The 20,693-nt window shown below is 38.2% G+C and overlaps 1 protein-coding gene across 2 annotated transcripts in view; it reads right to left on the minus strand.

The window, feature by feature from the left end:
* otofa (otoferlin a) overlaps positions 1 to 20,693 on the minus strand; it is a 53,006-nt gene that overhangs the window by 4,295 nt on the left and 28,018 nt on the right. Inside the window, exons 14-45 of one of the 2 annotated variants that reach the window (XM_079474170.1) lie at positions 20,271 to 20,457; positions 19,911 to 20,097; positions 19,586 to 19,809; positions 17,492 to 17,600; positions 17,136 to 17,325; positions 15,861 to 15,981; positions 15,611 to 15,711; positions 15,401 to 15,491; positions 15,184 to 15,300; positions 14,949 to 15,101; positions 14,638 to 14,827; positions 11,602 to 11,726; positions 11,051 to 11,185; positions 10,125 to 10,286; positions 9,768 to 9,839; positions 9,064 to 9,183; positions 8,814 to 8,975; positions 7,217 to 7,379; positions 6,754 to 6,908; positions 6,576 to 6,605; positions 6,306 to 6,440; positions 6,131 to 6,206; positions 5,564 to 5,703; positions 4,951 to 5,088; positions 4,703 to 4,840; positions 3,798 to 3,925; positions 3,516 to 3,686; positions 3,246 to 3,406; positions 2,939 to 3,081; positions 2,727 to 2,815; positions 1,287 to 1,385; positions 84 to 325 (exon numbers count right to left, since the gene is read on the minus strand). In XM_079474170.1, the coding sequence (XP_079330296.1) occupies positions 84 to 325; positions 1,287 to 1,385; positions 2,727 to 2,815; positions 2,939 to 3,081; positions 3,246 to 3,406; positions 3,516 to 3,686; positions 3,798 to 3,925; positions 4,703 to 4,840; positions 4,951 to 5,088; positions 5,564 to 5,703; positions 6,131 to 6,206; positions 6,306 to 6,440; positions 6,576 to 6,605; positions 6,754 to 6,908; positions 7,217 to 7,379; positions 8,814 to 8,975; positions 9,064 to 9,183; positions 9,768 to 9,839; positions 10,125 to 10,286; positions 11,051 to 11,185; positions 11,602 to 11,726; positions 14,638 to 14,827; positions 14,949 to 15,101; positions 15,184 to 15,300; positions 15,401 to 15,491; positions 15,611 to 15,711; positions 15,861 to 15,981; positions 17,136 to 17,325; positions 17,492 to 17,600; positions 19,586 to 19,809; positions 19,911 to 20,097; positions 20,271 to 20,457 (4,454 nt within the window). The remainder of the gene's footprint in view (positions 1 to 83; positions 326 to 1,286; positions 1,386 to 2,726; positions 2,816 to 2,938; positions 3,082 to 3,245; positions 3,407 to 3,515; positions 3,687 to 3,797; positions 3,926 to 4,702; positions 4,841 to 4,950; positions 5,089 to 5,563; positions 5,704 to 6,130; positions 6,207 to 6,305; positions 6,441 to 6,575; positions 6,606 to 6,753; positions 6,909 to 7,216; positions 7,380 to 8,813; positions 8,976 to 9,063; positions 9,184 to 9,767; positions 9,840 to 10,124; positions 10,287 to 11,050; positions 11,186 to 11,601; positions 11,727 to 14,637; positions 14,828 to 14,948; positions 15,102 to 15,183; positions 15,301 to 15,400; positions 15,492 to 15,610; positions 15,712 to 15,860; positions 15,982 to 17,135; positions 17,326 to 17,491; positions 17,601 to 19,585; positions 19,810 to 19,910; positions 20,098 to 20,270; positions 20,458 to 20,693) is intronic. The other variant, XM_079474171.1, reaches the window with a different exon arrangement.

Below are 20,693 nucleotides of genomic sequence, written 5' to 3' on the forward strand. Positions count from 1 at the left end.
TTAAGGCCCCCACACAACCATAATTTACCGCCTATAAAATCTGTCTTATTGTTCTTTTAAAATGAAAAACATGCCCATCATACCCAAGAAGTCATCTGCAGAGAAGTGATCAGCATCCCACACTTGAAGGGTCAGTCGAGCTGGAATCTTGTACTCGGTCTCATCCCAGGAAAACATGGATTCCTTCTTAGAGATGACTATCTTCTCCTCAGCCATGAGATAGTCGAAGGGAAAGACAAAGCGCCAGTTGAAGTTTCCCTCCCCTGTCAAGGAATGATAATGCACGTCTGTGTCCTGTTTATCCTCCTGCTGTCCTTTTAGCCAGCTGAACAGAAAAGGTACACATTAAGATACACACATAGTTCTTAAGGGCATCTTATTATAATGGCATAAACATGCAAATATATTAAAAGTGCATCTACACATGCATGCAATAGCGATTCTCATCTATCACTTATTGAGGCTATACTGTATATACAGTAACTTTCTTTTTAAATAAACTTAACTTAGGTTACAGGATATTGCACAAAATGTCCTCTTAGACTGTGTCTACACCGGCCAGTCACGTCCGGTGTAGACACGTGTTAATTCTACCCCATGGTCAATGGAGTTTTTTTAAATGATCAGTCCATTTAAATAGTTTTTATGCAAATGCTACATTTTGTAAACAGCAGGGGGTTTGGCATGCAAACAGACATTAATTATGCTTTCAGTGTGTGAAGAAACATCCCAAGACATAATAAAGCCCTGAAATAAATAACAAAATGGGGGTCTAGAAACCAGGACCATACCATTATCAATCATTCTCAGTGACAGTTTGTACAAAATTCATCCAAATAGTAAATTCCACAGATTTTTTTTATATTAGTTAGTATCATCATTGTGAATGATAGGGTCCTGTTTAATTTGCTGGATATGTATGGAAGGCTGCGTTATATAATAAGTTGTGAATAGAAGAGTGTGAGTGCAGATCTATAAGCAGGCGATGGGCGGCGCAGTCGAGCCGTGCGATCGTATCGTACCCCCTGACATAGATGTCAGACATCTTCTCTCCTGTCATGAAAGCATCGTCCTCTAGAATTACGTCATCAGTGTTCCAAATAATAACACGAAGCTCAAAGCTAGATAACAGCACAGCAATGATGTGGGGAAGGGGAGGTGGATACACAAAAAACCACAAAACGCAACAAGACGAACAGATAAACAACAAAGGGAAACAGAAACAAACAAAGAAAGGTAACTGATTAAGAAAGCCGCACACTTTTCACACACCTGCCCATACCTACCCCCTTACAAATATGTCACTGGACTTTTCCCCTGTGAAGTAATCATCGTCTTCCAGAATTACCTCGTCAGTGTTCCATATTATCACCCTGAGCTCATATCTGGGAGACGGGTGCAGGGGAGGGAAAAGAGCATGATTGAACATCTCTATGAGCGATACAGGGCAGTTTCACAAGCCTTGCTAGAAAGTGCCACAATCTTCAGAAACATGAAGCCAATGAAGCTTTTTAGCCAATAAAAAGATTATAGTGGGGGAAAAGAGCAAATGCCACCAGGAGTGAGAGTGACATCGGTGGTTCCTTTCTGTCTTAACTTTAGATGAAAACCACAGCAAGACCTCAGTAAGTAAGTTCATTATAATAAACAATTATGAAATTCAGAGGTTATACAACATTCTGTCTAAAAGGTGAACACTAGCATTTTCCATCCCATGAATACTAATTAATAAAAATGTCTAGATAGTGAAGCAGTTTATCTCTTGCTTAAGGGTCTTAATCTATGAAGAGGAATATCATCTCAGCAAGACTCATTTATTAAAGCTTTCATCTATTTTTGTCTCAGTTCCTCACATATCAAAGCATTAGGATATATTTTCTGTGCCTAGAGACTTATGTAAGGGAAACCCCGGAATTTATAGGGAAAAAGTTGATGTAACTTACCAGTGCTACTTTTACATTTTCACCATTTTAATTAAATTTGACATGACCCTGCAGTGTGTGACAAATAGATTAGATATAGTACAAATAAACCATGTAGTCTGAAAAAAACAGAGTTCGTAAAAGGTGGCATGCGTAATAACTATAGAATTAATCTGGTTCCTTTTGACAATAAAGTTTGCATTAAAAGATCGCTCGTCATATAGTTTTTAAATGTTTTCCAAAAGCAGCTTATATCCACAGTATAACGTAAAATACCTCAACGTGCATAATTTCTGTCAGGCATCTATTTACTTTCCACCTTTTTATAATGTTGCGTCAATGTAGAGGCACTGTAGAGGAGTCTTTGTTAAATGGATGGCCAATGAGGGTTGTTGCTGCACTTGACACAAGACTATAAAGATTATCTTTGCGTTCCACCGCCAAACAATAACTTCAGAAATCCTATGAGACTGGAGAGTAGCCAAAACTACGGCACATGACGAAAAATATGCCATAGTTTTCAAAAGCCTCTCAGCCTTTCATAGTCTAAAAAATAGGAAAAAAGGGTATTTTCAAATCTATCCAATTATTTTAAATAGCTTCATTTTTGTTGACAAAAACGCTGTGAGAGTGTGGACGAAAGGCAAAACATAGAGAAAAACATGCTTTTTTAAATGAAAATGTATTAGTGGGGACAAGGTCGTAAACAGTTTTGCAGGACACATCTAGTTTTTATCTTCAAAATTTGTTTATTGAATAAAAAACACGAATCTGACCTTTTTGTTGTGAAACGTCATCACCCACCTCTTTGGTTTGCGTGGTGATATGTCAATAGCTGGCCCTGGTGCTGGTACATCCATTGGAAACATGTCAACCCACATTTCAATTCTTCCCTGTAGGTTTGTGAAAATGAAGCAAAGAGGCACATCATCAGAGTGTTCATCAAGAATAAATGAAGCAACATCGAGGTACCTCCTGGGTAACCACACTGCTATTTTGTTGCATTTCTAAAACACCTGCTCTATCCCTGGTTTGTCTGGGTTAAGAAGGGGCCTGGTTTCCACATGCTCAGGTGCGAGTTTGCAACCAACACGTGGGATCTCCTCCCAGTGCCGCAGAGCAGTAAGAGCCAAGTGTTCTTCTGTCTGCTTCTTAAGACCTGCAGGCCAAACAAAAAATATAAATATTTCATTATTGAATAGGAAAAGCAGCTACATAATGACTTTATGAGATGAGATCTAGGTCAACTCTCAATGCAGCAGATCAAGTTATTATGCAGAAAGATTCCTGAATCTGCTCAGATAAATGTTGCAAACGTCTCACCACTCTCATCTTCAATTTCCGTTGGCCCAAGAAAGACACGGTTCGCAACTTTGACCTTGCCACCGGGTCCATAGTGGGGCCCGTCCAATTTGCCGTCTTTGCACAGCTTAGTAAGGATCTGACTTGGCTTCTGAGGGTCCCGCCACACATTGTAACCATGGCTTGATGTGAAATTAAAAACATAGTGAGATATAAAGTTCTCAATTCAAATTTAATGTGTTTCTATACTATACTATAGTAGATAGTAGAAAGGGAGCAAATGGTACTCACACAGAGTAGTGAGATGCAATGCCACAAGTAGCTCTATGTTTGCTGTAGTATCTGTTCTCCAAATCAATTTTAGTCTCACCAATCAGGTCATCTGTTCCAACCAAATCCCAGTCATATACTGCCACCGTCAGCATGGACTCCATGGGAAACGTGGCCTCTATGTCAAATGATCTTTAAACAAGATAGAACAGGGCAGTTTCATATATAGTACATCTATATTGCTGGAACTCACTTAAATTCAGAGGTTTGTTTTTCAACATTCCTTTAAAGTAGCTTACTCACTTGCCAAAGACAGGATTCAGCTGCTTCGATATGTAGTTTTCTTTGTCCCTAACCTCAGTTTTACCCAGTCGGATGACTATGTAAGGATCTGCTTTACCATTTATGTCCGCAGGGTGCAAATCTGTGGCCTAAAAGAACATATTCATATGGCTTACTGAAGTATCATAACTGACCTTACAAAAAATAAGTATACTTTAAGTTTATTTTTCCTTAAAGTATAATTAAATTCTAATGAGAATATTGATCATATTTCCAAGTACTGTATACTCCAGTAGCAAGTATACTAATAACAACGCACAAGTAGTATTCTTTTGTATAGTAAGTGTACTATTTCAATATTATTACATGGAACAAAATTGGCCCACTTTTAAGTGCACAGTAGTACAGTAAGTTCACAGCTAAATTACAACAACGTTTTTTGTTAGTACCATAACTATACTAAAAGTGAACTTATAGGTTTTTATATTTCAATACTTGTACCACATTTTTTAGTTTATGAATGTACACAGTGAGATACTACAGATACAGATACTGTAAAATAAAGTGCAACCAAAAATGAATCATCAGTCATCATTTACTCACCCTCGAGTTCCCCTACCATAGCAGGAAAAATTATAATGGTAGTCAAAAGTGCCCCAGAAATGTTTCCTTTCTAAAAATTCTTCAAATTATCTTCTTTTGTGTTCAACAATTTTCCTACTATGATAGTCAATGGTGGCCAAGGTACTGTATGGTTATAATATTTCTTCCAAATATCTTTGTGTTCATTGAATCAAAGAAATGTATACAGATTTTGAACATCTTGAGGTCGAGTAAATAATGTCATGGATGAACAGTGTATTTGTAAGACATAAATAAAGCATCATTTTGAACCTAGAAACTTAGTGACTTCAGCATGTTCTTACTCTAATAATATAAATCCTGATGAGAACATTGATGGGATCATTGTGAGGAATACTTTGAAACATGCCCATGTTAGGATCAAATCCTGCATCTCTGGTGACCTCCTCAGAGAGTGGCAACTTATACATACAGAGGGAACCCTGGTTTATAGAGAGACAAAACCGCAAAAACGTGTTATTCTTCAAACCTAAAAGGCCTGTTTTGTACATTTAACTTTATCAGATGATGAGAAACACAGAAGTTCTCTGACCTTGAATCTGCCCACAATCCTGTCATCATCAATCACATTGTGGTCAACATCATCTCCAGCTTTCCCTCTGTAGAGGTTGAAGGTATGGAGCCAGTCCTCAAAGTTATCAAATTCACTCTCCAGCTCTTTATTATACACCTTTATAAAAAAAATGTATTACATTGATGCAGATCATAATGAGCAAATTCAGGCCAATTTTACTAAGCATACTATAAAGGGCTTTATAAGGCTAAAGTGTGTCCTTTTTACGTTAAAATATTTTCTTTATCTCATATCCAAAATATTTTGAATTGACTCTATTAATATTTAGAGATTATTTAGCCTCATTAAAAAACAATAAGATTAATTCTTTTTTTAAATTAATTTCATAAAGAAAGTAGATATTTGTGGCACTATAAAACTATTAATTTAAGCTTTTGGTCTTTGAGACCAGCTCAACTTTTCTTTAAGAAATAACATGAATTTATCACTCATGGGATTATCAATTTATCTGCCGTTTGCTGGGAGTGCTCTCAGAAATCACAAACTTCAGCTTTAAATCCATATTCAGAATAACACAAGAATTCAAACTTTGTAAGTCGTAATATTTAAAAGCATGGTAAAAAGTACTGACTAGGAGTTCATCAACTTTAGGTTTTGGAGGCCGTTTCTCTGTCCCATCATGGTTCTTCTTTTTGTCCTTGGAGCTCTTCTTGTCTTTGCTCTTCTCCTTGAGTTTTGTGCCTTTTATGGAAAATTCGTCAGCTTTGATCTCTAGGGGGTTGGGGGTGGATGGTGGGTATGGATGGAAATGAGAAATTATTGGGCATGACACCTTTAATGCAAGTTTGAAGGGACGTTTGTCATGAACAACGATATTTTTGCCATCAGTTATTTAAAAAACCCTAAATAGCACATTCGTTTTTATTCACCAGATTTCCAGAGCATGAATGACCAAATAAATCAAATCGGTCATTTGTTAACAGTTACCAACTAAACAGATTTTTAAAATAATAATAATCAGGTGCCTTACTTTCAATAAGAAATAATACATAGGCTACTAATGGCTGGTTTTACGCCAAAACAACCAAAATGATGAACATGACATGGAATGACAGTGTACTTGACATTTTCCTAACACAACAGTACTTTTGTTATACTTATGAACAGCACAGCATGTCCATGGCGAAGATGTAGTTACCTGTACTCTCTGCTGCTATCTCCAGATCTTCTTTTTCTTCTGCTTCAGCCAGAGCCGCCTCGTGGGCTCTGAGGTTCTGGATTCAGAGAACATTTATTATGAATAAACAGTACACTATAAACCAGCATAAAGTATCAAACAAAGGATATCTGAAGATTCTTTGAAAGACTTTCACCTCCATCATGGTCTCTATTGAGGCGAAGTATTTGGACCACCAGTCCAACATGCTCTCATCAGGTTCATCATTCTCTATTTCATCTCCCTTCTTTTTCTTCTTCTTCTTTTTCTCTTTGTCTTTCTCATCCTCGTTCTGTTGGTACAGAGGATGCTTATTTCATTTTAAATGTAATATGGTTGCATAATCTTAATCTTCATTAATGAATCATATTATTGTAAATGTAAGATGTACATTCAAATCTGTGTCAAAAAACGAATCAAGGCTTACCAAGTCAATTTTAACAACAGCATCAGTGGTCTACAAGGACAGGACCACACAAAACATAAAACAACAAATATAACATCTACAACAGATTGTGTTCAAACACACTAACATGCACTTAACAATAATAAATACAGTTACAAACAAAGGCACAAAAACACTATTCATAAGCGCATGCACTCACAGCGTCGAGCTTGACTATCGTGTCCATCTTCTTGAAGTTTGGTTCAGGGTCCATATTGACCACAATATCACCTGAGGGATGAGAAACCGGGAGGGAATAGGAGCGGGAATGACACATCCCATTGGCGAGCGTCATGAGGCCATTGGCCAGTCTAGCTGGTGTGGGCAGGGTCATATGTTTCAGCAACCAATGGCCCAATACCAACACCAGGAAAGGACAGTAGGAAAAGACCAGAGACCAGAGGAAGCAAAAGACAGAAAAAGGATCGAAAAGTCAGAGTAGCTGGAAAAAAAGTAGCCTGTACCAAGATTGTAAAAGGAAATCAATGTCACACATCCATGATCACACATTGGTTTATGGTTTTAAACTTTAGATAAAGATAAAGAGTTTGTTACCGAGAAAGATTGATCAGTCCTTCATTGTAAGAGAACTGACTATCAACCAAAGTACACATTATAGGTACCTGTGTGAGCCCAGTTATTTGCGGTCTTGCAGGGGGAGCTAAAGATGAACTTGCGCAAGGTGGTCACGGCATGAGACCCCACCAAAGTGTATCGTCCGAATGCCCTGCAGTCCACCACACGAATGTTCAACGGCGGATGGAGGAGCTCATTTTCTGGTAGATCCTGCAGTATGAGGTTACATTTACATTTTACATTTTACATTTTACATTTTACATTTAGTCATTTAGCAGACGCTTTTATCCAAAGCGACTTACAGATGAGGAAACATTGGAAGCAATTATAACAACATAGGCAACAAAATACATAAGTGCATCAAACTAGTCCATTAAAGCCTAGCACAGTATAAAAAGCTAAGAATAGTGAGGTTAGTAATTTTTTTTTTAAAGAAGGAAAGGGAAAAGAATTAGGAAAAATCAATAAGCGACGTGTTGACGGAAGAGATGCGTTTTTAGGCGTTTTTTAAAGATGGCAACCGAGTCTGCTGATCTTGTAGCAGCTGGTAGATCATTCCACCAATGTTGAACAGATCCAGAGAAGGTACGGGAGAGTGATTTTTTCCTTTTTGGGATGGTACCACTAGTCGTTGTTCCTTTGCAGACCGCAGTGATCTGGCAGGAACATAGATCTGCATTAGCGAGTGGAGATACGATGGTGCAGATCCGGTGTTGGTCTTGTAGGCCAGGAGCATAGCTTTGAACTTTATGCGGGCGGCAACAGGGAGCCAGTGTAACCTGATGAAGAGCGGAGTTACATGCACTCTCTTCGGTTCATTGAAGAACACTCTTGCCGCCGCATTCTGGATCATCTGGAGAGGTTTGATTGTGCAAGCAGGAAGTCCAGCCAGAAGTGCATTGCAATAATCCAGTTTGGACAGGACAAGAGCCTGGACTAGGACTTGCGTAGAGTGCTCCGATAGGAAAGGTCTAATTTTCCTAATGTTGTAGAGGATGAATCTACAGGACCGGGTGGTGCTGGCAACATGACTTGTGAGGTTAAGCGGATCATCGATTACCACTCCCAGGTTTCTGGCTGTGCTGGACGGTGTAATCGTTGATTAGCCTAGTTGAATGGCAAGGTTGTGGTGAATCTTTGGGTTGGCCGGGATCACAAGCAGTTCCGTTTTTGCAAGGTTTAGCTGCAGGTGATGATCCTTCATCCAAAGCGAGATGTCACTCAGGCATGCCGCGATAAGAGCAGCGACCGTCGGATCGTCCGGTTGAAATGACAAGTAGAGTTGTGTGTCGTCGGCATAGCAGTGATAGGAGAAGCCATGCTTCTGAATGACCGAGCCGAGGGATGTCATGTAAATGGAGAAGAGTAGCGGTCCAAGCACTGAGCCCTGTGGCACCCCCGTGTTGAGCTGTTGGGACGCGGAGACCTTATCTCTCAAGGATACTCTGAATGACCTACCCGAGAGGTAGGACTCAAACCATTGCAACGCCATTCCAGAGACACCCATAGCACTGAGAGAAGCCAGGAGGATGTGATGATTGACAGTGTCAAAGGCAGCAGACAGATCCAGTGGGATGAGGTAACTGCTTTAATCAGTAATGAAGTAGAAAATTATTTCTGAAATGTATCTAAAGTTCTGCTCACCACTTCAAACAATTTCACCAATGTGCTGAAGTTTGGATTTTTCTTGTAGTTCTGAATAAGTGCAGATTGGACTCCCTTTCCTCCACACTCAATGTCCACTCGAGGTCTGTCTACCTGGGCCAGGTTAACTCTTTTGAGGTCCCTCAGACCCCAGAACAGAACCTGGAGAAGATGTTCATCTCAAAAACGCTGATCCACAAAACAATTAAGCTATTTTTGTTAATATAATGGTAGATATTGGGGCTTTCACCTCTATGCGATATCGGCTGAGAACTGGTCGTACACCCAGCGGAACAGGCAGAATTGGCCCACGTTCAGTATCGGTCGGGCCATCAACTGGAGGAAGTGCTGCGCGTCCTGCTGGACCAATCTATTTAAAAATATTTAATAATGTTCACATATTTATTGCTTTATAATCACTTATTACACGGCTCATTCGAATATTTGATTCTGATTCGCCATTCGCGACATTTGCAGGTTTGGTCCCAGAAAACAACCAACAGATGATAACACACGGTAACCCAAAAGCAGCAAATCATTTTGACATTTTGTCAAATTGAATATAGATGTCTTTTAATAACATATATGACTTTATGTGTACAAATTATCAAACAAAATTGCCTATTTGTGACATTTGAATGTTGTTTCTGACCTTAAAACCAAAAATAAACGGCTTATCTTCACGGAAGGTCTGCATTCGGTAAAAATGCCATTGTCCAGCTTTTTCGAATGTGGCAAGTAGCCATGTAATAAGTGGGATAATGTACAAGCAGGCGGTTGTTATCACAAAATAAGCCCCTTCAGTGTGATACAGTTTTGTCCCTTACATAATAAACTACTACCATGTCTTTTGAAACATGAGAGAAGCACAAATATAGAAATAGCTAAGAGAATGAAGTCAGTTACACAGGAATGGAAAAGAAAAATCAAGAGGGGCGAATTTGTGTATTGCACCTTGATTTGAGGCACAGCAAAGTCATGGACAGCAATAAGAGCCTTCCTGATCTCCTCATCGTCATAAGGAATCTGTTAGAGGGTAAGCGGATGAGTACAGTGGAAGGATGGAAAAGAGGATTACGGTATAATGAGATGAGAAATTAGGTAAAAAGGTAAGAAAAGAGAGTGATATGCATTTGTGATATTCAGGCTGCATTTCAGGGAGCAGATGAGCCAAAAGAAAGCCTTTGTGTGTGTGGCTCTTATGTTGAACGGTTGTTCTTAAGGAACAGTTAGCTTTAACTTAACATCATTAGAATTTTAGGTGAATTGTCCCTTTAAGAAGTGGTTACAGCCATTGTGGACCAATCATACCTGCAGTAGTTCAAAGGCAGCCAGCAGATCTCCAGCTGCAGAGTTTCCTCTGTAGATCTGATAGTACTCCAGCTGAGGGGGAAATCGTGGGGGCCCATAGTGTTCTTCAACCATTTTAGTCAGCGGCTTTGCAAATGTTCGCCCAATAAATTCAGCTTTACCCTAGATGCCACACAAGAAAAATCCATTTACAATCTGAAAACACCAGGGGACAGTATTACCACATTCCCGTTCCCTTAACACACAATGACTACTTTGTTGCTGGGGCTTTAAGATCAAAAACTTCTAAAAGATTCATAGCAGGCAATTTCTTATAGAGTTCCTTTTGCTCATTTAAGATCAGCAATATTTAAAAACTACATTGTATATTTTCAACACAGGCACTCTGCTACCGATGTTTTTTTTTTCAATAAACCACAGCAATGAATACTAAAGCTATATTTTTATGCAACTACTTTTCTGCAACTCTACAAAGAAGCACTATTAACCCTCTGAGCAAGGTCAACCAAAGGAATGCAAGAGGTAGTTTGTTACCACAAGAAAGTTTTTTTAAATCACCAAATTAATCTCTCTCTCTCTCTCTCTCTCTCTCTCTCTTAGAAGGACATTTTGAGAAGATTGAATCTTTTGTGGGTAAGGGATAGAGCCCCATCATACATCTTGCATGCCTAGCTGAATATGGCTATCTATGCAAACCCAGACTGGCCCAAGCGACAGCAGTGTTGAAATAAACGTTCACACTCTACTTAACCAAACGCCGTCCAACAAAAAGTCAGGACCAGAAGATTATAAACAGGAACAAACATGAAGTCAGGACAATAGGGCACATTTTCACACTCATTGTAACATACAGATAGGAAACATCATGTCAAAACCACATTAGCTTTAATTTGTGAGTATGAGACTTTTTGGCCATCTAAACTTACCACAGTGTCCTGGTCATACAGTTCAATGACAATTATTGGAGGGTCGTCACGGAGTTCACTGGCTTCACCATAGAGCTCAACATTATCAAATACAAGCAACTGATCCCATGTGGGGCAAAGTGTCTCACTTAGAACCTGAAATACACACAGAGAAACATACACGGCTGCTGCATAATTCTGTCAAGATGTTATCAGAAACTTTTATATTTAATGTTTTTGGAATTATACGGTCCACATTTTAACAAGTCTTGACATTTTGAATTTGTCACATCTTAAAATTTTGGTTTTCCGTACACGGCATGAAACTATTCGATTTGTTTTGTTTCAAAATGCACAGAAGTTATGTTTCTTATAAGGTATGTTTGTAAAAACTACTTAAATGTCCTAATTTAAAAGGTACTAACCCGGTACCAATATATCTGGTATGTTACCTAAATTTCAATCCAATATATTATTATAGTATTTAAATATTTATTATAAAAATTATATAATTATAGTATTGCATCTTAGTATTTTTTGTGACTCTTTCAAAGATTCAGATGCACACTCACCTCTGTCACCTGGCTGTGGGTGGAGAAGAAAACCCTGGCAAATGGATCAGACAGACCACTGCTATCTGCAGCAAACAGACTGCGAGCCTGATACATGTGAGCTCTCAACTGAAACACCTGCTTCACTGCAAAATACATATTAAACATTGGTTATATTGACATTTGCCTTGTAACTCTTTCAGTAACTGCATCATCAAAGATGACGATCCCATATTGTTTTTAACAAATATAAAAGGAAAAATGGTGATTTAATCTCATGGTACAGTGATTTAAATATATACAGTACAGAACAAATGCAGGTAATTTGAGGTCAGGTAAGAAATGTTTCATGCATTTTTTATTTATTCAGCACTAGCAGGTACTCTAAGCAGGGCCGGTTCTAAACATTTCTTTTGGAGGCCCCTCACAGTACCCCATCCCCTCTTCTTTGTAAATTCATTTATTACACTGTTAATGATATAAAAGTCAATTTGTTTCAATTTGAAATTGCTCGAAACAAAATATTCGGGCAGTCGAGATTTACATTGTTTTGTTTTTCTTTGCAATAATTTTGCAGTAAGAAGCCATTATTTTTCCACTCTTTGGATGAGTTCAACCCACTGCATATATTTAAAATTTGAAAAAGCACTTTAGATAACTTAGGCTGCAGAAAAGTGTTTATTCCCTTTAAACATTCAGAGACTGGACCAATGGACTATAGGTTAGGCAGTAAAAAACTTGTCTTGGCTGGTGGGCAAGTGTAGGGATACTGTAGATTTGTTCCACTTCCATTTTAAAAGAAAGAAAGAAAGGACGACAGACTATTTAGGCCAAAGTGGGGGTTAGATAAATCTTTTTTCACCATTTGATTTTACTATTGATCAGGTACAGTGGGTCTATTCAACAGTCCATGGCTGCGTTTCCTGAAACCTTCTTAACGCTACGTCGTTCTTAAGTTATACCTTAAGTTGTACTTTATCGTTAATACGTCTTTCCCGAAACCTTCTTAGTTAAGTATACCTTCTGTAAGTCATACTTTCGTAAGGCTGGTCTGGTCCGGCAGAAGTAAAGCTGGGGCTCTCTTCTTGCAGTATTGGTTGTTGGTATGTCTTGCATGTTTGCGTTTTTATTGGGTAAGTCATCAAATCACTCAAATGAGTGATTTACGCCAATAATGTGAATCAACACAGATCGTGGTGAACATTAACACACGATGGCAAACTATGAGAATATTAATGACCCTTTCAAAAACAAGGGAAGCCAAACATCCAGTTAATGTAGCGGGTTAACGCAGAAAGCATATGGCTGTGAGGTTGTGGGATCGCACACTTGCAAAATTATAAATACATACATGCCTACACACACACATTTTCTTTTTTAATACTATTTCAGTGAGCCCTGATAAATGCAATTTCTACTATTTCTAAAGAGTTTCCTTATAATATTTTTTTTTCTTCTCAATACTTTACCCACTCTATAACGCAAGGTAGAGTGAACAATCGATTCTCGAGGCGTCAATATCAACCTATTCCGCACCACCGCCATGGACAGCACCAGCTAATATCGCACTTAAGAAGGTTTACCTTAAGTAACCTGCTAAGATATAGTTTGGGAAACGCGCCTAGATAAGGCATATCTTGAGTTAAGGTGTACCTTTAGTTAAGGTGTACCTTTAGAGTCTTTGTAGCGCACAAAGATACAACGTTATTGGGAAATGTAGCCCATAGCCCATTATAACAAAGAAACTGAATAATGTAGAAAAGAAACACTGCGTCTTTGCTGTATGAATTAAATAAACAGACTGATTTAAAATAGAGATGAAAAACTTATTTTGACACCTCATATTTTGGTTTATAAGACTCACACGAAGACACAATAGAACACTTGCTTGTGGCCTTACGCTGTATGAGAACTTTCGTCTGGTCATGCACTTCGAGTGAGAAATCGATAAAAAGTTTAAATGGCAAGCGCTTTAAAACGTGTCAAAATTATATTTTGTGATGACAAACAACGCCAAAGACTGTAAAAGAGATATGCGGTTTCATGCGTCATACGACTCGAGCTGCATGTGAGGACAGGCCACTCAAGTAGACTTTTGAAACCTTGCTGACGCTGTTTGATATTATGTGCTTCAAAGTTGGAGACATGTTACAGTAATGGAGGCCCCCCTCCAAGCCTGAGGCCCTAGGCAACTGCCTGTCTGCCTATAGGTAGCACCGGCTCTGACTGTAAGTTAACAGTGCCTGCGAGCATGCTTACCTGGATTAAAAACGTGTTTAAACAATCATCATGAAAAGGTCAAAGCCATGAGGGGCTCAGTATTGTAAAAAGAAAAAAAAAGAGGATGAGAAAAAGAAAGCAATAATAGAGGTACGCTACCAATTAGTAATTGTTTTGTAAGCTGGTCGCTGCATCATTACCAGCACAATATGACACTGCATTAGCACTGTAGCACGTGAATATTTCAGCAACGAGAGTAAGAAAGTAGAATTAAAATAAATGGAATTCAATATAAAAATGTCAAATATTAGTTTTATGTGAATTTATTGAATATCAAGACAAGAATAATTTAAAAACATACCAAATTAATTATTTTTACGCTGTAGTGTTAATATAGTTACAAACAGATTGGCATTGATGTAGGTGTGCAGATCTGTAAGTTTAAGATACCAGATATATGTTGATGGTATAAACTAAATAATCATGATAAACTGATAAAGTAATATATTGTTGTGTTAATTCAAGTTAATGAAAGTGTTTAACTGCTGAAGTTTAATATACAGTATATGTTTCAATATTTGGATTCAGACATTTTTGTAATACTTAATAAATGTGTTTTCCCAAATGTTTATTTTTCTTTCTTATGGAAGGTTGCAAATTATTTGTATGGTGTAGAGGTGGAGCATGGTGGAAGGAGGGCAGAGCCATTGGGGGGTGACTATGGGAATCTCGCCTAGGGTGCCAAAAAGGCTAGAAACGGTCCTGACCATGTTTATGCTGTATAAATATAGTATATAAGAAATAACTATTACAGCATACTGTTGCATTAAATCTTACTGTTATAGACCAGGCTGATGGGTGGCACAGCTTGTATGCCTATTCCTTTTGATGCCTTGATTTCCTCAAAGCCGCTGGGCAGGCCGCTCAGGAAGTCCTTCCTCTGTTTGTTCAGCCCAAGCCACAAATACATCTCTAATTTAGCCTGAACTGTCCAGCCAGCATGCCCGAAGCCTTTCTTTCCTGGCAACTACGGACACCAAAGTAAACCAATAACGTCAATAACATCCAACAAATATAACATGCTTTTAATTAACACAGTTATCCAGAGGGACACTTAAAACAAATATGGCATATAAACCAAGAGTTACCCGAAGGAAAACAGCTTTAACTTTGCCACAATCTTTGCCCATCTCTTCATCAACAATGGAAAAGAGGATGTCTTTGGAGGGGATGCGGGCATATGCTATGCGTTTGTTGTTGCTAATCATCCATATGAACACATCAGGGATACTGTGCTGGGGCTTAGAGAACACAAACAGTAAAAACGTTGAGCTGTGCATCTGCGATGCTAATTGTGAGTTTTGTGAAGTTAATTCCTTTTACCTCATCTGCCAAGAATCTCAGTCTTTGAAGGAAATTCTGCACAAGCTTGAATTTGTCTCGCACCACGTTTTTCTTCACTTGTGTGCGAATGGTCTTCGCCTGCTGACCCATACTCTCCTGTGAACAATAAAAACACACAAATTACATTTACTGTAAGATCCCATCAGCACTTCTCTGATGTCCCCATTGAGATCATATGCAATTATGGTGGGCGTACCATTTCCCTCATGCAGGACTTCAGCCTCTCCCGATCCAGTTTTGTTCTTCCCGCTTGATTCTGATCTTTGTTCGCTAGCGTAACAAATCGGCTACGGGTTGGAGAAAAGAAAAACAGTAAAGACCTTTAATGTGAGACTTTTTATGAGGGAAAATCGATCGTATGCTAAATGTGTTTTGAAAATGTTTTTCTCGACTGAGGTTCTCTCACCTGCAGTTTGTGCTAAGTTCTTCTAACACACCCCTAAGTCTACGTTCTGGATATGCCTTTTCTGTTTTTATGATTTCTTGAACATCATTTAGACCCTCCTCCTGTTTACACAGAAACACACATACAGACAATATCCTGGCCAACATTTAACAAAAATAAAATATGAAAAGTCTGCTGGCATGTTAACGGTCAGTAAAAAGGTCAGACAGATCTGTGCAGCAGACTGTAGGGATATTTTAAGGAGGCTGACCAGTTTATCTGCTATCTTGTCCATGATATTGGAGTTGTAGAGTCGTCTCCTCTGGTCTTGCCACCAGCTCTTGATGTAAATACAGGGTTTCTTCTCAAAGTAAGGCAAGTGGAAATAATTTCTGAAAAGGTAGCAAAATAAATACTTCAGTTTCCACTTTAGTTCTTATTACAGAATTTCCAGAGCTCAGCAATAGTTATAATCAAATGTGAAGTGTAATTTTGACAAACTGCATGCAATTCAAGTTGTCCTAATGATATTAGCAAGAGAACACCTGGATAAAGCCGGAAGCCATGTGTTATCATTGCTAGATTATTTATCGATTTCACTTTAAAGGGATACTCCACCCAAAAATAAAATTCTGTCTTAAGAGAGAGTACCAAACAAACTTAAGTTGTTCCAAACCTATATAAATAAAAATATATATTTGGAATAATTTTAGCAACTGACAGTTCTGGGGCACTTTTGAACATCATTTATTTTGTTTCTTCTATGGTACTGTCAGTTGCCAACTTTCTTCCAAATGTCTTTCTATGTGTTCAACTGAGCAAAGAAATGTATACAGCTTTGGAAAAACCAGAGTATTCATTTACTCACCTTCGAGTTGTTCCAAATCTGTATACATTTCTTTGTTCTGATAAACTCAGAGATAGATATTTGGAAGAATTCTTACAACCAGACAGATTTTGCCCCAATTGATTACCATAGTTGGAAAAAAAACTTTTTTTGTTCTGTTGAACACAAAATAAGACATTTTGAAGAATGTAGGAGAACAAACAGTTTTTGGGCACTTTTGACTACCATTGTGTTTTTCCAACTATGGTAGTCAATGGGAGGCAAAATCTGTCTGGTTCTAAACATTCTTTCAAATATCTTATTCTGTGTTCATCAGAACAAAGACATTTATACAGATTTGAACTCGAAGGTGAGTAAAATATGACAAAATGTTTGCATTTTTGGGTAACACTTTAACTTACACAGAGACAAGTATAAGAAAATCATTCAGAGGTTGATTTGTAAAGGCTTTTTGCATCCAAACATTAATCTATTTGAGCAATAAGAGCTAATGGTATGAGTTTGGGTGGGACTGTCAGTTAGTTTGACTAATAGAAAACAGGGGTGTGTTCAGGAAACATGTTTGAAAAAAATCTATTGTTTTAGCAACGATTATACCAATAGTGCAGAAATGATACTTCGGCTTTAAAACTCAACATTTCTGACCTTTCTTCATGATCATTTGATCATTTTGCTTTTACTCGTGTCATGACTGCTGACCTGTCAGTTATAACTGGTTTCATAGGAGGTGTGGACGGCACAGACGTCAAATCTCCATCATCATCAGCCTCTTCATCACTGGAGTTTTGAATGAGGTCAGACTCCTCTTCTTCACTCTCCCCTGCCTCCTCTTTCTTCTTCTTCGCTGATGTAGGTTTGCTCACTCCATCAATCTGGTTACCATAGTTACCTGGGTAGAAAATCGTGTCCGCACAGTTCTATGAATATTACAGTATATATTTTGATTTCTTGTCGAATTCTGAAATTAATGAAGTACTCCAGTAGACCACACTATTTCAACGTTTATTAAAAAGCAAATGCCTTCCAAAGAAAATATGCTTTTGGCTTTAGCTCACCAATAGTGACTTCAAAGCTGATTGGTTTGTCTCCAATTTTTCTGTCTATCATCGTGGCCTCCAAAAAGGACCCAAAAAGGAAAAACTCCTCCATCTTTCCTGTTGCGCTCTGTAAAAACATGAAGATGGTGTGAAGATCAGATCTACGATCTAAAAGGTGATTTGTTATGCATTGCTAAATCTTCAGACATGAATAGGATTTCCCATAAGTGACTGCAGAATGTAAACTTAGTCTGAAATCATAATGACTCAGATGCTGATAGCAGCTCAGCACTGCAGTTTATCCCTTTAGGGCTTTCCACTAAACTGATCAACTAAAACTTTTAGCTCAGACATTTTAAGCCAGCCCCATCCTTCTTTTGTTCTGCTGTCTTTAGCATGAAATAAGAAATTAACTCTCCACATTTATCATGCTTTATCTGAAGACTTCAGTAGTCTGAACACTAACTCTAGTAGTTTTCAGAGAATTGTGTTCAGAAATGGTCATACTAAATTATCTATAAGACGGAGAGAGAGAACTGTGTGTAAGCCTCTGTTTTTTTAAACAAATACCATAAATCTTTTAGGATTTTCCTTCCAGTGTTGACATATTCTCTGTTGAAACAAAAAGTTTGGACAGGACAGATGGAAAGATTGAATTTATAAAATAGCCAGTAGGCTTTAGTCACATCACAGGTGTGATATAATATGATTATTGCTAGTCTTTTGCAGGTGGTTTCGGGAAGCATGGATGCATGGAGCATTGTGTTGTGCAGGTTAATTAATACTTTTCGAGATCTTTGCTTAGTTTCTCGTCAGACAAAAACTGTCCATTTTAATGGTGCAACTACAAAAAATGAACTTCGTTTATTTAACCTGTTTTCCTAGCTGTTCATGCCCGTGTCTTTGGAGTACCTTGTAGTGTTTCATGCCGTGTTATTGGTTAGTCTTGTTCCTGTCATTTTAGTGTAAGTCTAGTTTTCTTGTTTTCTTATTTTGCCCCCCTCGTAGGAAGTGTTTGCTTCTAGTTTGTGTTTTTTTACTGTTGGAACCCCCATTTTGGGTCTTTTATTAAAGTTGTGTGTTCCGCATTGTCGCATGCGCTTGGCTTCTTCCACCCCCATCCCTGACAGAGAAGAATTTAAGGAGGATTCGCAAAAAATTACAATACATGCAAAGACTTTAGACATATAGTAGTTGGAACAATTGCTACAAAACCTATTTCTAACAGATAAAATGGTATGTATGAATTGGCTACAGTGAGCTTTTTGTTTCAGTTTTTTGTATATTCAAATAAAACACTATTCCCGGAATATGCTGAATTTTGCTTTTCAGTCACACATTGTCCAATAAATACCTTAAAAGTTTAGTGTTTTGTCCATTTTGTACCGTACACCTTTTTTTTGGATGCTTTAGTTAAACCCGAGGGAGCAATAAAAGCAAATATTGTACAAATATACCGCCATCACTTATACATCACTTTTGACTTCTACTGTAGATGGCCTTAGAGAAGTTTTTTTACACTCCTTCAAGTACCAACACTCCTTACTGTCCAGCACAACTGTATTGTGTGAATAATCACACCCATGAGCAATCGTTGTCTTTTTATTTCTTTATTCCTCATGCGCTGTAGTTTGGATCAACACGCAGGCTTTTACATTTACGCTTTAGTCATCCCATGAAGGGCAATTTAGACTATTGACATCATATGCCTTTGTGCAAGCTAGTTTTCAAGTGTGATGATACATCCTGCCCTTCAGGAAAAAAAATCTAACAATAAATATCCAGCCCCAGGGGCCGAACAAAACCAAAGACAGCTGGACACCTACTCACACATCTTCAATGACATTTAGTCTGTCGACTCAAAGCTTGGCTTTGTAATTTCCCACCAGGCATTTGATTTTTTTGTAAAATCTTGACTGAGCTGTAATCAACTGGCCTTTGGATGCAAAGGTTAAGAGATAAGCAGGCGTCAGGAGTTTTTGGCAATCTGGGGGGCATGGATTTGATGTGTACTGTGTATTTTAATCAAATATAACATGTAAAGTGAAACATTACATAGATATATTATCAGAAATGTAATAAATCATTAAACTTTGGAAAATAAAATCTCACCTCTGATATATTGGATACTGGCTCCACTTGTACCTCTGTAGAGCTCATAATCTCAGCAGACGTGGTGTCCAGAACTTCCACGGCAATGCTAATGAGGAGGCGTGCCCTGAAGGACACACCCTCCCCCAGCCCCTCGTTCAGATCCTGGTGCTCGTCCATCAGGGTGTAGTTACGGGTAGAACCGTACATATTCACCCAGGCTGGCCCCATAGTGGGCAAGAACCCTAGGGACAGATGAAAGAGTCAGGTCTGACTTTTATTTACTGTTTATAGATTAACTTCAGTATATTTCTTAAACTGCCTTATTCAGACAGACTGTTGGCACCTTTGTCTCCATCATTTGCAATCTTGCGTAGATCGATGAAATGGGTTCCTATGGCAACATCGTTCACCTTGTCTGAATCACGGATCTGAACTTTCAGTCGCCTACACAAAGGCGGGAACATCTCGGTAAAGGCTATTTGCTCGTTCCAGATGGGTTCATAGCTGCTCTTCTGAACTGAGGTTTTACCCTTTGTATGTAAAAATAATTGTTTTCAAATGTTCAGATTTTTGTGTAACATCTTTAGTATTGGTTAAAATACAACAGCACCTACAATAGCACCACAAATAATGTTAGTGCAGTGTCTAAAATAAAATATGGATGGATTGATCTTTTATTGAATGTTTTTCCGGTGTTTCTTACCTTCTGCCCTGCAAATTGAACAAGGACATATGGGTCCACAAGATCCCTGTTTTCTCCAATAAAAGCTTTTTTCACGTTGGCCATGATGCTTGTGTTCATTTTAGGCAGTCCCTCAGCTCTATAAATCTTAACATAAAACCGTGCCCACTGTCTCTCAGATGGTACGCCCTCTGGTAACAGAAGATTCCTGTAATATATCCAGACAGACATGCGAAACCACTGAACAATGCAACACTCAAATAACAACATAAACATTAAGGACAAAAAGGTTCCAATATCTAAAAGAAAATGTTTGTACTTGGAACCATTTTAAGACCTATGGAATGATTTATTGCACTGGATGCAAAATAATCTAGAATTAAATGGTGCATAATGTTTAAGTTAAATGTTATAATGTTCTTTATATTAAGGTAAAAATCTAGA

This window comes from Barbatula barbatula, assembly GCF_947034865.1.
Source record: "Barbatula barbatula genome assembly, chromosome: 15".
Classification (NCBI taxonomy): domain Eukaryota; kingdom Metazoa; phylum Chordata; class Actinopteri; order Cypriniformes; family Nemacheilidae; genus Barbatula; species Barbatula barbatula.